Source organism: Stigmatopora argus, chromosome 15 (assembly GCF_051989625.1).
Source record: "Stigmatopora argus isolate UIUO_Sarg chromosome 15, RoL_Sarg_1.0, whole genome shotgun sequence".
In the NCBI taxonomy this organism is placed as follows: Eukaryota; Metazoa; Chordata; class Actinopteri; order Syngnathiformes; family Syngnathidae; genus Stigmatopora; species Stigmatopora argus.
This window is the reverse complement of record NC_135401.1, coordinates 9,268,746-9,284,836: the sequence shown is the minus strand read 5'-3', so window position 1 is coordinate 9,284,836 and position 16,091 is coordinate 9,268,746. Positions and strand designations below refer to the sequence as shown.

The window sequence follows — 16,091 nt, the reverse complement described above, 5'->3', positions numbered from 1 at the left end:
TAAAGGCCAGCGCCTGATGCACAACAGCGCCCGAACCCCAGCGACTCAGCCCACGACAGCTCTCCGCCTAAGAGCATCTGTGGCCGCATAAGTACAAAGATGTCATGTCACCGCTGCGGTTAGCACACAACACTGCCTCTTCGCCGCTCCAACAAAGACATCTAAAACTAACTTGACCGCTTCTGAGAAAGCCATGTCAAGTCATTAATTTAGCCTGCATACTTAAATAGAGTCATAATTTGACGCATGCATTATTTGGAGAATAAAAAAAACAAAACGAGGAGCGCAGAGATGTGGCAATAATAACCGTTTAAAGGCTGGTGGATACGAAAATCATCTACTGCCACCTGCTGATAGAAATTGTTCAAGCAGGAAAATAAATACCTGTATTTTATGATGGAAATCTTTGGAAAATAGAGAAATTGCTATAGTTATTAAGGTATTTATCAGCAGCAAAGTCTGCTTTGAAAATGTGTGAGAAGAAAAAGTATTGAGAACTACAGAAGTGCTGATGTTTCGTTAGGACCCTAATATATTAACAAGCATCAAATTATAATAAAACAGTTGTCGGATGTGCATTTTATTCATTCAATTTGACCTTTCAGTAGGACGCAAATGAACTAAACTACAATTTCTTTGATTAATTTATTTTGAAACACAAGAGATTTATATTTATGATATAAAATTTGTATTCACCAATGTTTGTATTGTGTTATCAATATTTTATCAATCCTAATTATCTTAGTTGTCATCTAATCCTATGAAAATGACCCTTTTATGTCTGTTCTTACCTCTCATAGATCGTCTTGAGAGAGACCTGGTCAGACACTCCTTCACTTTCTTCTAAGAAGAGGATGATCCATGACGTCCTATAAGGCCATTCTTCGGTCAGATTGATCCACGACGCCAGACGATCCCAGTTAAAGATTATCTGATTGGCTCGCAACAGACGACCTGTGAACAGGGCAGACAAGGCCTGTAATTGGACTGTGAAATTCATGAAATGCAAAAAAAAATCATCAGTTTGTAGTTGGTGTTTAAAGAGCAGAAGGTCAGAATGAAAGCTGATGAAAATGTGCATGTTTACCAGTGATAGAAACAATATTAAGCAGCCTTCTCATGGTCTGAGGGCTGATGTCACTGAACCAGTCCTCTGTCACCAGCAGCTTAGTCAGGTCGAAGGACATCTGTCTGGTAATAGTCCTCTGCATCTGTCGCCGCCGGTATGTGTCCTTCAAAAGATAGGTATCATTCAGAAATGTACGGCTTTTTATATTTTACATGCAAGAAACTAATGGCAGTCTCATGGGATATGATGCTGACGTTTTGTAACAGTAAAATTTGTAAAAATAATAACATTGCAAATAGAACTAAACACCCACAGGAGCTTAAAAGGAGCATTTCCTGGAAGTTGTAAACTAGAATTGCGTACCCTGAAGCCAAAAGGAAACAAACTGCATCATGAGATCAGAGGCTGCCTTAGGGTCATAGTAATCTGGGGCCAAGGCAGTCAAAATTGCCAGTATCAACAATTTAATGTTCAAACATCATCTGTAAACAATGTATTCAATTGCATATTCTAAGCAGATTTTCATAAGTAACACATGTAGCTAAATTCGCGAGCGATTAGCGTGAGGGAAAAAATGAAAAAAAACTAAACAATGAATGGAAATATCTCTGAAACCTATCTTTTAAGACACATTCTTATCCAGCAACAATCCCTTCCCAGTCATATAATCTGATAGAGAAAAAAATCTGTGGCTGCATGAGAAAAACAAGTCAAAGAGCCACTGTCCCATGCAGGACAGTCATGACATGACACAGAGGCTGGCTATTGACATAGATCTACCGGGGAACATCTGTGATGATATCAGACAGCTGCCATGGTCATGAGCCAAGATGAGGCTTTTGGTCGACTTTGAAGTCGTAATACCACTCTTGTGACCTCTTTCTGGGAGATGAAGCATATGGCCACCACTCTGCCAGGGCCCGAAAGGTCCAAGTTAAAGATAGACTTTACTGCTGTACATCAGCTTTGCAGACAGGCTACCACTTGATTGGTCACTCAGACTACATGAAATTTATTCGAAGATTATTTCGTTGACAGCTCAAGGATCCCCGGCCTTAACATTAATTCAATAGATAGCGATAACTTTTATCAAAAGTTAAATTTCGTATGTATTTTCCTAAATCATGTCATATTGCTATGTTTATTGTAGCATGGTGCCTGAGTCTTAGGAAAACAATATTATACAAAAACGCAATAAAGTAGCATGTCTGTGTTATTGTATAACGTCTGTATCAATTAGATCCAATATTTATTTGAAACATTATATATTGAATATATATCATGCTCCCCAGAGCTATTATTTGTGAAATGTTTTGTCTGAAGACCATGACACCTGATTTATTGTGTGAAATAGGCCATACTGCTATAAAATGTCAAGTGTTTCAACTTTTAAACAAAGGAAGCTAGTCCAACTGTCAAAGTGGAAAATATTTGTTTGCATACTACTGAAAAAGTAATAAATACCACTAGTTCAAACCAGAGAATGAGTCACGAAAATGAGTCATTCTGTCATTTCCTCCTCCTGCCAAGAGAATGAAGGGCAGGATGCCTCTAAAATCTGAGTGCTAGGACGCCAAGAGTATGAAAATACTAAATAAAAGTTTAGCAAACAAGTCAGAGCGGGAGGAAGTGGGGGATTTGTGATAAGGTCTCGCAGGGGGCAGGATGGCATCAGCGACATAAGCAGAGTCGCTTAACCTCCTGCCAGTATAGCCTAGTGCCAGTATTTTGTTGCCGGGACCCACTGCTGCTATGCCTTGTCATTAGATGGTGGCGACACAGCAGGAAGGATAAACAGCCATTACATCAATTACTCCAGGAGCCTTGGCTGCACACCCAGCACCACTCTCTCTCTGTACATATCACTGTGTCTCCTCCTGTCCACTAGCTTTCATTTAGCCTGCCAAAGCCACGCCTGCACTAAGCATCCTATTCAGGAGGCGACGGAAATGAAAAATCAGCAAGGGTTTCTCTGGCGTTAAGTCTCAAACAGAGTGAAAGGTGCTAACTATCACCATATAAATAAATAATTTTTGATACTACCTAATCAAAGATGTGGATGAAGATGCAAATAATTCCCACGATTATTGGTGTTGGCAAAGATTAAAATATGACGACGACTGTAGACCATAAAGGCTCTTCAGTTAGATGGTGACTGCAAAAATCTTTTTGAAGTGTGCATTGGCAAAGATGAGCATGTGACAGCACTCCCAGACAGTGACCTTGAGGAAGTAAAAACTGCCTTTTTAGTAACCTTGGTGAATTCAGGATGAAATTCACAGTATCCCAACTGAGATGTTGCAGTGGTCAATGAGCAATATGAGATTTTAAGAATGCTTTTGTATAGAAAAATGAAAAATGCTGTGTAAACAAAGCAAAAATTGCTGTAAGAAATATATAAATAAATAAAATTATAGTGTTCTGTGATAAGTTCAAGCAATTGATCTTCCAAGTTAATTGTAATTAAAGTCAATATTTTCGTATTTTGATATTCAGACTTTTTATGCTTTCATTATTAATAAAATTAAAATGTTATTGTAATGGAATTGAGGTTTATAATGGCCTTCATTTAAAAAAAAGTGGATTCTTAACTATAACAAATGAAAATATGTTCGATGCAGGGGATTCAAAATACCAGATTAAGAACACTATTTACCCTGCGGTTAAGTGCGTTTTTGCTGCCAAATTTGGCTTGGTCTTGAGCCAGGCTATTCTGAGACATCTTCTTGTCAACATCGTCATTCCAACCTGGGATAAAAAGGACATAGAAAAAAAAATAAGTGTTATTTTCCAACTATCGTTTATTTAACAAAATTTTACTGCACCTTCAGCAGCCAAGCTGTCGCCATTGACGGGCGCTGCCATGCAGAGCTTCCTAGCTGTGCTGAGGCCTCTGCTGTTGAGGAATACAGGCAGGTGGACAATATTCCTCATGTAGTCGTGACCATTGATGTTGGAATCTCTCAGCACGCTGTTGAGGTTCTGGTTGATGGCTTTTATTATAATATGAGGGTCGCTGGCGAAGATAGAGATGAAGGGCCCTTTTGAGAAGAGGACACGCACCTAGCAAAAGAAGAAGCCATTAAATGTATGAGTCAAGGCCAACATAATTCGTAATTATGGGTATCTTTTCTAACACATTTTGTTGCTGATGTTTGATCAAACCTTCAGTTATTGTTATATTATTACCATATAATTTGCATGAGCATATATAGATGACTACAACATACTAGGAAGCGGTGGGGGGGAGCAAGTCACAAGGTCTTTTTCTATACAATAACACTGTTTTTGTTTGGTGGCTTATGAGAGAAAAGGTCATATCCGTGGGGGAAGCTACATCTTTTGAGTTTAACATCTTTATAAAGTGAGAATAAAAATGTGTGAAACATTCACGCAAACACCGTTATCATGAAGACTGCCAGATTTGACCAAATGACAAAAATTGCCAAAATTTTGCCATTTGGCTTGAATAAAGGTTGAACATTTTCTCCCACATTCCAAAGACTGATTGGACACTCTAAATTGCCCCTTGGTATGAGTGTGAGACACCCCCCGCGACCCTCAGGATAAAAGTCATTACAGAAAATGAGATGTGACAATCTCCACTACAAAATTACCCAATATCAAAAGTTTCCTATTTGATTGGGTATGTCAGTTAAATATGATTTAGAGGGAAGAAGAGTTTTCACATCACAGCCCTGTTTGAAATTTGTTAACAAGGAGTTTATCTAATCAGAAATCAAGCGAGTTGCGGCAGAGTAAAATAAACTTGTATGTGCCGGACCACTTATTTGGGGAATTTCCACAGTGCTAACTAAATGGAGTGTCCAAGCATCACGGGATGTAGATTTGTGCGGCATGTTTTCACGGTTAATTAACCCTTGACCGTCCTCTTGTATGCCGCAAGAGAGGATGAAGCACCATCTCAATAGCAGCTGTATGCAACATCACGCGGACCTCACAAAATGCATGCCGTTTACTTTAGACACATACGAGAAGAATACAATTAGATCCACACACCGTGTCCAGCATCTGCAGTACTTTGTCCTGTTCACAAGCATCCAGCCCGTCAATGATGACGGCCATTCGTGTTTGGTTCTCGGTAAAGCCATCAATAGTCTTGGCCATCTTTGACATCAATTCTACCTCGTGTTTCAGAACCTACCATGACAAAGAAAAATAAAAGCTTCAAAACATTTCCAAGGTAAAAGCAGATCATTTAGCCTTCGCGTGAACTATTGAGCAGAATAAAACAATTTAAAATCCCAGAGAATTGCAGCAATTTCAAATTCAGATTTATTTTACCTTCATAAAACCTTCACTCTTCAGCTGGTGGAGGTTGTTGGCAGCACTATGCAGGCGTTTTCTCTGCGAGTTAAGGACAGAGTCGCCCATCTGCCACCAAGTCTTACAATTAAGAAGCAAGGCTAGTCCCACCACACTGGCCATTGCGATGAGTACTGCATTCACCGTCAGGTTCTCAGGGTCCACCTAGACAAGAAGGCCCAAATTAGTCCATTATGGCATCATAGAATGCATATAAAGTTGTTGGTTAAAAATAAATGAATAAATCACCTTGAATATTGCAAGCAAGGCTAACCCAGCGATGAGACAGCATAGTGTCAAAGAAAACAGCACAAAGGATGGCACGCAGCATGTCTTTTTCCACTTTTTACCTGATAGGTAGGAAGACAAAAATGACATCATCCTGTTTACAATGATAATAAATAACAGACTTATTAACCACTTAGAAATGCACATTGTTATTGTTAGTCAACATCTAACTAACCAATAAAACTATTTAAAAAACAGATAAGTTTAACAGTTCAATTGTAACTTCCAGACACATTCATCTTTTATCAAAGAATAAAAGAAAATGAGTTCATGCATAAAGAAATAACTACAGTGTCAAAAGACTAATGCACCTTCTAATCAGTTGCATCTTAGGTAAGAAAATAATACAATAATAAACTGGTTCATTATTGGAGCACCTTAAATCCAGTGTGCCTTTATAGTCCAAACATAAGGTAACTGTAAGACAGAAAAGTTACCTTGGATCTCATCATTCTTGAAAACCCTGAACAATCTAGTGGCCATGAAACCAAACTCCCTTTCACACGCATCTGAAAGTGTGGCAATCATCTCAGCCATTGAAGTCTCCCCTCCCACACTGGATAGGCGATTATAGTCAGTGAACAGGAATCTAGAGCCAAGAGGAAAAAAGGAGCTGTTTTTTAACATGCAAAAATTCAAGATTAAACAAAAAAAAAAGTTTGCTTAGTTTTGTATGTTGCTGTAACCTGACAGGCAGTGCACGAGTGGTTTGCTCAGGCAGTTCGGGGGCATTGACAAACATAAGTTTGAGAAGGAGCTCTAGGTAGCCAATTTGCCGGGCAAGGCGGGTGCTAATGACCCATGCCCAGTTCCAGCTCTCTCTCTCACGGCGACTTCCAAAGTACACTAAAACTGAAGGGTAGACAAAACGTGAGGGTTTATTTGTTGTATAGCGGCGCCCTCTAGTGAGTAAATATGCAGTAGTCCACATTTTGAGAGACACTTGGCCATTAACAAGTCATCATTGAGATATTGTAGATAGGTATTTTACCAAAGAAGATGTAAATCAAAGCAAGGAAGCTGAGGGAAACAGCGATGGCCAGCTTGTGATCAACAGTAAAGCCCAGAATTACGGCGACTGAACCACAAAGCAACATAGTGAGGAAAACCACCAGCCAGGAAAATTGGAACAATGGCTCAATCTGCTGCCCAGCAAATGTCTTCATTTCATCTGAGAAAGAGGAGGAGATGTTTGAGATTTTGAATTAACACACTTCCTTAATATGAGATTTCAGATGGTGTGTGAGTACTAACCTTCCAGTTTCTTAAGAAGAAAAGATTTCCCACTTCCCCATTGTGCATACAGACCAACACAAATTGGTGGTTGCATGGTGGGCTCGCTGAGAATATCTGCAAGAGCGCTGCTGTATAGGTCGTAACCCAACATGTCTCCATCTGATTCAGTTGGAGAGAGGTGTTCTACAAGAAAGGAACAACGATTATAAATAGTTAGAATGCTTAGGTTGTGTCTCATGAATCCGAGACAACGAAAACGAGCAAGTGGTCTTACTGGCGCCAAAAATTTGCGTGAGGATGCTTTTTTGGTGGGTGCAATCGATGTTGTATGGTGTCTCTCCAGCCTTGTTAGGCCGATAAAGGAGGCGGCCATCTTTAGGGTTCCTTAGCAGCAGCTCAGCCAGCTTTCGGCTTCTGCCTCTGATAGCGATATGCAGGGGTGTGTCACCTTTCTGTTCATTAAAAACAAAGTTGAATGAGAGGAGGATGGAAAATGACTAAATCATTATAAGTAAGAGTCTTGACCTTGTCCAGAGCTGACACCTTTGCTCCTTTATCCAGCAGCAGCTCAACAATTTCTATGTTTCTCATTTTTGTTGCTTTGATAAGTGGGGTTTCTCCCTCCTAAAAAAACAGGATAGACAAGACACAGTTACACACATTTTACAGAACAAAAACAAGAAACATGGTTTGAAGAGTTAAAAGTACATGATAAGTTACAGTGTGTAGCTGTGGAATGTTATACCTTCGTGCAGCTCTCTGTGTCAGGGTTACACTGCAGGATATCTCGCACCATTGTGGCGTTACCTTTCTCCACGGCCCAGTATAGAGCCGTCTTTCCGTCCTGACGTGGAAAAAAAACAATGAGATTCAATTTGTGACTGCAACAGCAACAACAACAAAAAATCTCTTGTATTGATTTAAAACTGAAAAATAAACAGTAGTCAGAGAGCTATTCTTTCAGAAAAATATGTCTTAATCTTTTTCATTTCTTTAAATCATTTGGGACTTCAACTGTATGAAGATTATTCTAACTACAAGTGTTAATCTCTGACTTCATCTTTTTGTTTTGGCAAATATGAAAACTTGGGCAAATTTAGCTTAGTTTTATATAGAATTCCACTGATGGAAATGGATCATGGACCACAGTGAATGTAAGCACAGGTTTTTTTTTTAAGTTCTACCATAGTTAGCATCTTTAAACACTTAAAAAGTGGGACCTATTAAAAAAACTGCATTGTACAGGTTTTCCACTCTGCACTTCCCAAAGTGGAATTCTAATTTTATGACAGTTCCTGAACACTTTTTAGCGTTTATCATTCCACGGGACTGAACAGTTTCTTACATTGCATGAGCAGTTAGTTAATGTTTTTCATATGTCGTGACATATTTACTATGTAACATATAAAGCTAATCTTTTCAAACATGACCAAATTGGTTAAACGTTATGATAGCATTAATACAAACTCCAAAATGTGTGCCATGCTGTTTATTTGAGCGTATTTTTGCAGCATGAAAATTTGCATAAACTCTGAGCTGGAGGTTTAAGTTCACTTAAAATAAAAACGACGACAAAGACTATTGAATTTCCAGTGAACACAAACAAGCCTCCTGCTTACTTGTAAAGATAAACTAAGATTATGAGAGGAGCTCCTACCTGGCCCCTGACATCAATATCTGCGTATTTGTTCAGTAGAGCTCGCACTATTTCTACATGACCTCCTCTCACAGCTCCAATCAGCATGGTCTCCCCAGTCTGGAGGGAAGAAACAGTGTGAAGGGAATTGCATTTGTTTTCTCATGTGGACCTCTAAAAAAACACAAGCATCCAATGGGTCTCACCCTATCTGGGATGTTAACGTAGGTTCCAGCATCCAGCAGGTCCTGTACTATCTCTGTGTGTCCCTCCTTGGCAGCTATGGCTAGGGCTGTGTTCCCATCTTTATCGGTCATGTTGACATTCGGGTTCCTTTTTAGCAGCTCCTTGACTACTTCAGTGTAGCCGCCTTTCACCGCTACAATCAAAGCTGTCATGGAGTTCTGGAAAAGAAATTCAATTCAATTCAATTCAATTTATTTGGCAAAAAAAAAGCACTAGGCTAAGGGCCATGTAACAAGACACAAGAAATGTGCAACAAACGCGGTGTAGTCACTGGTTCACGGCCAAAAAGTCATCCAGAGCCCGCTTGAACTGGGCGACCGTCGGCTTCTCGACCACACCCTGCGGAAGCCGGTTCCAAGGACCGGCGATGCGCACTGAAAAAGCCGCCTTCCGCCGATTCAACCGGAACCCGCGAGGGTACAGCTTCCACGGATGACCCCTCAGACCACGATCAGGTGCGGGCGTGAAGAAGAGGTCACGGGGCACGCTGTAGATGCCGTGGAGGATGTTGTAGGGACCATCGTTAAATGGCTGCCTTGGCCGCGTCACAAACGGAGCTCGCCAAGGGAAGGCGCTGTTAGGCTAGAGCTATTTTAAAACCAACTCGAAAATCCAACACGGCAACTTTGTCAAAAGTTGGAACCGGGCTGAATAAAACGGAGCTAAACGACCGACAACGCGCTTAGGCGTCGTCTTAAGTGTTATGAAGCCTTGGTTTTAAGGTAACATATCAAATATGGAACTAGAATTAGTGTGTATAAGCTAATTCAACTACTAATTTTCATTAACTCAATGGGTTGGGCACTACCAAATAAACCAAAACTCAAAGAAATATTTATTTGAATAGGGTACAAAACTATCAATTGAAACAAACACTCCGAGTAACTGCATCTGTGATTGCCGTTAAATATTTTACCAGTACAATAATTACAAAAGTACTTAAGAAATTGGAAGAGTCGTGCCACACAGAAATCATATACGCATTTCTCAGAATGTGACTCATATTAAACTGATATTTGAACTTTTAATGGCAGCTATAATGCTGTCAATTAATGACCAGTAATAAGATACTGTATCTATAAACTGCTTACAGCGCCTTCCTGGTCCACGTCGGCTCCGTTGGCCAGAAGGTGCATCACGCTGTCGTAGTGACCTTTCCTGGCAGCCCAGATAAGTGGGGTGGTGCCATACTGCAAAGACATTCCACAGAATTATAGTAAATAAAAATATCATATCATTGCATAAAGGTATACAAGAAAATGACAGAGGGATTTGCATGTTGTTAGTGTAAATTATCGGTCATATTCTCTGTACATTATATAAAAGTAACATTTTTGTTTTGTCAGTGGGTCCATACCTTGTCCGAGCAGTTGACCTTGGCTCCATGCTGGAGCAAGAGATGGACAATCTCAGCATGGCCTCGACCCGCTGCCCAAATTATGGGGTAGACGCTATACTGTTTGGAGAGACCCCAAGAATCATGTCAGATCATTACAATAAGAAAACGGGAGCCTAATGGAATTTCCATGAATAAATCCCCATTTGAGTTTGAATATTTTCAAATTTATTATATATAAACTCCTCCAACATTTGTGCAAATAAATGTAAAAGTGTATCCAGTGTATGTACCTGACCAGTAATGTTAGGGTTAGCTCCTTTGCTCAGGAGCAGCTGTGCCACATCTGTACGGCCTTTATAGGCGGCCCACATAAGGGCAGTCCAACCTCCCTAATTAGAAGACAGAAAACCAGAGACTGCATTTGTTAGAACACAGAAAGGTAGAGAATAACACTGGGAAACCAAAGTTGGCTTTAGTTCAAACTCTGTATAATAGAATAGATATGCCCTTTGTATTATACTGTGTGGTGGTTTGAAACAATGCGCTATACATAGCGGGGGTAGTATACAATGTACCAAGGAAACAGTAAGATGACAAATTCTCTTAAGGTTGATATTTTTTTGTTACTAAAAAGAAATAAATCCAATTTTGACGCATGGTGTGCATTTTTAGCCTCACATGGTAATGACTCAGGTCATGTCCCTTCAAGTCACTACTCGGGTTGGTGATTCATGGGAATTGTAATTAAAGCAACTGGACATGGAGGTTATTGGAGTCTACGCTGTCGCTAATGCTCATCTCTTGTACGTCTGTATTCCAAAAGCAAATATTATTATTGCCTCATTCGAATGGCATTAGAGTGCTATTAAAGGAGATTGCTAAAAGAAGGGAGCATCCCAGTACTACTTGTCATAGTAATTGGATTATAAAGCTAATAGATCTCGGTTCAAACAGCACTCTGGTCATTGCAATGATAGTTATAGAATGAAGACTGAGGCCTTATTTCATTATGTTGTAATACTAAATAAACATTGAAGATTAAAAATACTAATAAACAGCAGCGGCATGGTTTATTTTTTAACTTTCATTACAAACCATGATTTTCAAAAACAAATATTTTAAATCTCCTGCTTCTTCTACCATGCAAAAGGACAGCTACTTTACTCAAATGTTGAAGCTGAAATTCTCACCATGTCTCTGTGTTCCATGTTAGCATCATTTTCCAGCAATTCTCCTACCACCTGAATGTGGCCTTCCTTGGATGCTGACATCAGTGCTGTCCAACAGTCCTGTGCAAAGATGCAAACCGTTACTATGGGAACCACCATGTAGCTACATGTACTGCTGAACCTTTGTTTTACAGACTCTAAATGCAGGCAAGAGCGATAATAGCAATCAAAGTGCCATTAATGTGCAATAGCAGGTTAATGTGCTGATATTAATAAGATGTGCTATGTGTTCACATTTTATATTTTGGTACATGTGCATGGTTTATTAAATCTGATTGATGAGATCAAAGTGATATTAAAAGTAGTCATAAAATGCTTAGGTTGGCACTGCAAGGTAAAATAAACATTAACGATATATCTTTGCCACTGAGTGTTTCATTGTCCAACACCTTCTCTGGAATATGTTCAATCCATTTCAAAGTTGTCTAAACACGTGCAAGCTTACAACATCATCGCAGTTAACGTTGGCTGCTCTCTTGATGAGCTCCTGCACAATCTCCAAATTACCCTGCTCAGCAGCCACCATAAGGGGAGTCTGCCCATTCTGAAATAGGACATGGGAGAAAACAAGAAGGGTGTTAAAATAAAGGAACCTTGTGTTATAGTTAACTTTACTTAAACTACAAAAACAGCACATAATTGAGAACACACTCTAAATACATGAAAATCAATTCATGATTAGTGCAACTCTCCCTTTTCCAGAAATTCATTTGTTCAGGCGTTGATAGGCTAATCCATCCCTACAAAGTTTGAAAATGTGTTTTATGTACATTTTTGTGAGTTTAAGTTGGCTCTTGAATTCAAAGTGGATTTGAATTTCTAGTAATACACATTTCTATTCAGAACTGTTCAGTTCCTATGACAACAATGTACCCATCATCGTCATTCCATGTGTGCATATGCAGTAATCTCCGCCTCTTAATCGCAATCACATTTAAAACAGTAGGTACGACACTTTTTTTTCTTTGTTTGCTCGGTGTCACACCACTTTTCTCGACACAGCATTCTGTAAGTGATCTTTATCTATTATCTATTGGATTACCTATTTATCTTTATGCATTAGAACAATCGTGTTGTTGCTACTTACATCGCTCCTACTGTCAACATCTTTGAACTTGTCCAAGTGTGCTTTGATGGCAGCCAAGTTCTCCTCCTCCACGTAGTTGAACAGGATTTGGACAGCTATGGAGGTCATCTTCAAGGAGGTAGTGGTATCCATGGCTCACTGCTAGATACCTGCACACCACTGTGGTGGGAAAGTAGTGCTAATTAGTGTTCTGTATATGTACTACATTTACGGACTATAGGTCACACTGGTCGGGCCTTAACCTGTTACTCAAGTGAAACATTGGTTCAGCAACATGTTGTGTATTTTATTGCAGATGGGCCGAAAAACACAGTGCAACATGCAAAGGTTCGTAGTTCCGCTATAACACAGAGGAAAAAAGGATCAACTGGTAATACATTTGAGATAAGGCTTTATTGATTGAGAAACCGATCTGTGATTCAATTGAGGCATTCCGTGCCATATACGTTTGACCTAAATTGTACACTATAATGAACAAAAATTAAGACAAAAAAAAGTAGGCTAAAGAGCATTAGCAACATTGTCCATTAAAACAATTGAGAACGTTGATGGTGGAAAATTGGAGCAGACAAAGGTCATCCATAATTCAATCCCAGAAATGAAGAGATACTCTTTCTTCCCGTTAGTGTTAGTCACATCTCTGTTCTGGTTTAAACAGCATCATCCACCTCAGTTCACTAGGCCATGAGATCACCCTGAGCAATAAATACAAATCTAATGACTGCTTTCATTTCACCAAACAAAAGAAAAGCCCATTCAACATGGCCGCCTCTTTTGTAGGAGGGATTCAGACGATCGATAGACATGAATTATTCATCGTAGTTGGGGGCTGGGGACCACCCCACACCTCACATATAAGGGTGTACCTTACCTCCCAGCATTTAAGTCAGTTCATAATAACAAAGGCTATAAAAAATATTGTTAGATTCAAGTTGGGCTCTTCAATCACTCCACAGCAAAACCTTTCTCCAGTTATGAAAATGTCACCTCGGCTCTGGATTCTTGTAACCGGCCTTAGAGAAGTGTTTCCCCATAAGAACCTCAATGCTTGAACATAATCCTTGAGGCATGCAGGCAGGTCATATTCAGGTCAGTACTGTCCAACATGATTTTGGGAATAGAGTACAAACCGAATAATGTCAAATAATGAACCTTTAAAAAATATATATATATATTCCTTGCATTTGTACTACATATTGGAACATTTGAAGCATGAAAGCAGGGTGACATCCTTTGTTGACAGAAAAGGCAACAGTTGGCGCGCCCTCCCTGCTTCTTGGTTTCCAAGCACAACACGGAGATGACTACCTCTCCTCCACAAAAATACAAAGCCAAACCAATGCCACAAAGATCAAGTGGACAAAAAATGAAAAATGTAGTGTATCAAATATGATGAAAGATGAAAAAAGGCACACCCTTACCTTGACAAATGGTGATTTTTTCGACACTAATGTATCTTTTGCTCTCATCCACACTACACATATACACACAGCATCTAGTACAAGCACCGCCTGGATCCAGCATGACATCCCCCACCTCTTTTTTTTTTTTACTCAAGGCTGAATATTAGATGAAGGGGGCTGGCCAACAGCCATTGCTTCCTCACACACTGGCATTTCTACATTTCCAGTCATGGCGTACGGCACAGTATCTGGCCCGGATGATGTATATAATTTCTATTTTATATGACATGACATTAAAATAATCTGGATCAAATGCCAGCTACAATTATTTTGGAGTTATTTAAGAAAGGGACAACACATATTATAATGAAATATAGGCCACATCAACACTTACGGACGGTAAAGGAAAAATATTGCCCAAGATATTCCTTTGTTGTAAATATAACAAATGTTAAGTTGAAATATGTATTTTGTTTCAGTTTTTCATGTTGTTGATGGAGGAAATAAAAACATCACTCCCGTCATACATCAGCTGATGCGTGGTTTAATTCTGACCAGAAGAAAAGCATTGGGGGCAGGATAAAATCAGTATCCTCGTTTCTATAATTTCAGCCCACACACCCAGCATAACATGAGCTATGGCACATGAATCAATTTGCTGCTTAAGCTTAAAAGAACTCCGTGTGAATGTATAGTCAACAAAAAAAGCACCAACCTCATGGAAAAATGTCCAGGGTAATATGAGCAATTGCAAAAGTAGGCAGTTTGAAGGCAAGACTAAAATTAACCACTATATCACTTGTCATGTGGACGTTAAAAACAACTGAGGGCTTATTCCCACGGCCCCTCCTCAAAAACATAACTAAAATTTAAAAGATTACACACAGACCAACAAAAAATACTGTGTTGTTTTCTAACAATTGACTATAGTGGATGGATTTAATTTATTTTAAAATAAAGATAATCGGCTGGCCACTGATTCAGGGTGTCCCCCACCACGTGCCTGAAAGTCATCTGGGATAGGCTCCAGCACCCCCCGCGACCCTTGTGGAGATAAAACGGTTTAAAAAAAAGAATGAATGGTTTAGTTCAATAAACTGATGAGATCTGAATGAAGAAATCAAGCCATCTGTATTTTTTCGGTAAAAATTTATATTTGGCATACAGAGCATTACAAAAATAATGTAAAACATCTGGATGTCACTTTTACATGTCACATGGCCACAAAGTGACAGATCGGGATGGTAAGGATATACATGTTTATGATATTATTTATGATCTTTCTGAAGGTTTACTGTAATATTGTTTTGATTTCAACCGACAAAAAGCAACGACAGCAACACTCGTCAGCTGAACTTCCAGTAACAAACAAGCTAGTTAGCGTTAGCTACGGGTTGCGAGCACATCAACAAGTTCTTGCCATAATTCAACCCACTGGGTGGAAGCAAACCATACAAAGCTAAAGTTGTCTTACCTCGATCTGTGAAAACGCCGGGGCTTTTTAACATTCAAGATACCCGTGTCATGATAATGTCACGTTTACATTTGCAACGCTTGTCTTTTTTTCCTTTTTTTTCTTTGAATGACGTCAACGTTGGGGGTCAATCGCAAAAGTTCAGAGCGGTAGAAAGCCGGAGTGGGAAATAAACAGATATATTTTGACAAATATAGCAAAATAAACAGCAACTTTTAGAATATATTTTATAAAAATAAAAATTTAATTGTTATCATTTGCGGGTGCGTCAATCGGGTAACCACGCCCACGACGCTTCTGTGCGTAATTTGTTCAAATTAATTTATGCAATCAAATTCGGGACTCAAATCGGCATTGTTTCTGATGGAATAAGCTATTTTATTTTTATTTATATCCCTATTTCCTTAAATAGATAAACCGTTATTAATCGTAACTTAGATGTTCATTCATTCATTTTCTATAGCCGTTCTCCTCACAAGGGTTGCGGGGGGTGCTGGAGCTTATTCCAACAAATTCTGGACACCAGCTGGGGACATCCTGAATTGGTTGCCAGCCAATCACAAGGCACAATGAGACAACAATACACACTAACCTAGGGAGAATTTAGTGTTCAATCAGGCTATCAAGCATGTTTTGGGGATGTGGGAGGAAACCGGAGTACCCAGAGAAAAGCCATGCAGGCCAGGGATGTGATAAATATACATTGTTGAATTAAAAAAAACCATAATTATGATGATAGTTCACTGCTCACATTGAAG

The 16,091-nt window shown here is 39.3% G+C and overlaps 1 protein-coding gene across 6 annotated transcripts in view; it reads right to left on the bottom strand.

Moving 5' to 3' along the window:
• kidins220a (kinase D-interacting substrate 220a) overlaps window positions 1–15,587 on the bottom strand; it is a 38,333-nt gene extending 22,746 nt beyond the window's left edge. For 2 of the 6 annotated variants that reach the window (XM_077620988.1, XM_077620990.1), the window contains exons 1-23: window positions 15,334–15,572; window positions 12,457–12,615; window positions 11,815–11,913; window positions 11,331–11,429; window positions 10,431–10,529; window positions 10,159–10,257; window positions 9,893–9,991; window positions 8,762–8,959; window positions 8,577–8,675; window positions 7,665–7,763; window positions 7,445–7,543; window positions 7,194–7,371; window positions 6,938–7,102; window positions 6,675–6,854; window positions 6,370–6,535; window positions 6,121–6,272; window positions 5,645–5,745; window positions 5,375–5,560; window positions 5,090–5,230; window positions 3,895–4,132; window positions 3,726–3,817; window positions 1,088–1,232; window positions 792–954 (exon numbers count right to left, since the gene is read on the bottom strand). In XM_077620988.1, coding sequence (XP_077477114.1) covers window positions 792–954; window positions 1,088–1,232; window positions 3,726–3,817; window positions 3,895–4,132; window positions 5,090–5,230; window positions 5,375–5,560; window positions 5,645–5,745; window positions 6,121–6,272; window positions 6,370–6,535; window positions 6,675–6,854; window positions 6,938–7,102; window positions 7,194–7,371; window positions 7,445–7,543; window positions 7,665–7,763; window positions 8,577–8,675; window positions 8,762–8,959; window positions 9,893–9,991; window positions 10,159–10,257; window positions 10,431–10,529; window positions 11,331–11,429; window positions 11,815–11,913; window positions 12,457–12,588 — 3,029 coding nt within the window. In that variant the 5' untranslated portion in view covers window positions 12,589–12,615; window positions 15,334–15,572. Of the gene's footprint in view, window positions 1–791; window positions 955–1,087; window positions 1,233–3,725; window positions 3,818–3,894; window positions 4,133–5,089; window positions 5,231–5,374; window positions 5,561–5,644; window positions 5,746–6,120; window positions 6,273–6,369; window positions 6,536–6,674; window positions 6,855–6,937; window positions 7,103–7,193; window positions 7,372–7,444; window positions 7,544–7,664; window positions 7,764–8,576; window positions 8,676–8,761; window positions 8,960–9,892; window positions 9,992–10,158; window positions 10,258–10,430; window positions 10,530–11,330; window positions 11,430–11,814; window positions 11,914–12,456; window positions 12,616–15,333 lie in introns of all 6 variants that reach the window. The other 4 variants (XM_077620989.1, XM_077620991.1, XM_077620992.1 and 1 more) reach the window with 3 other exon arrangements.
• Between the last annotated feature and the right edge of the window lie 504 nt (window positions 15,588–16,091).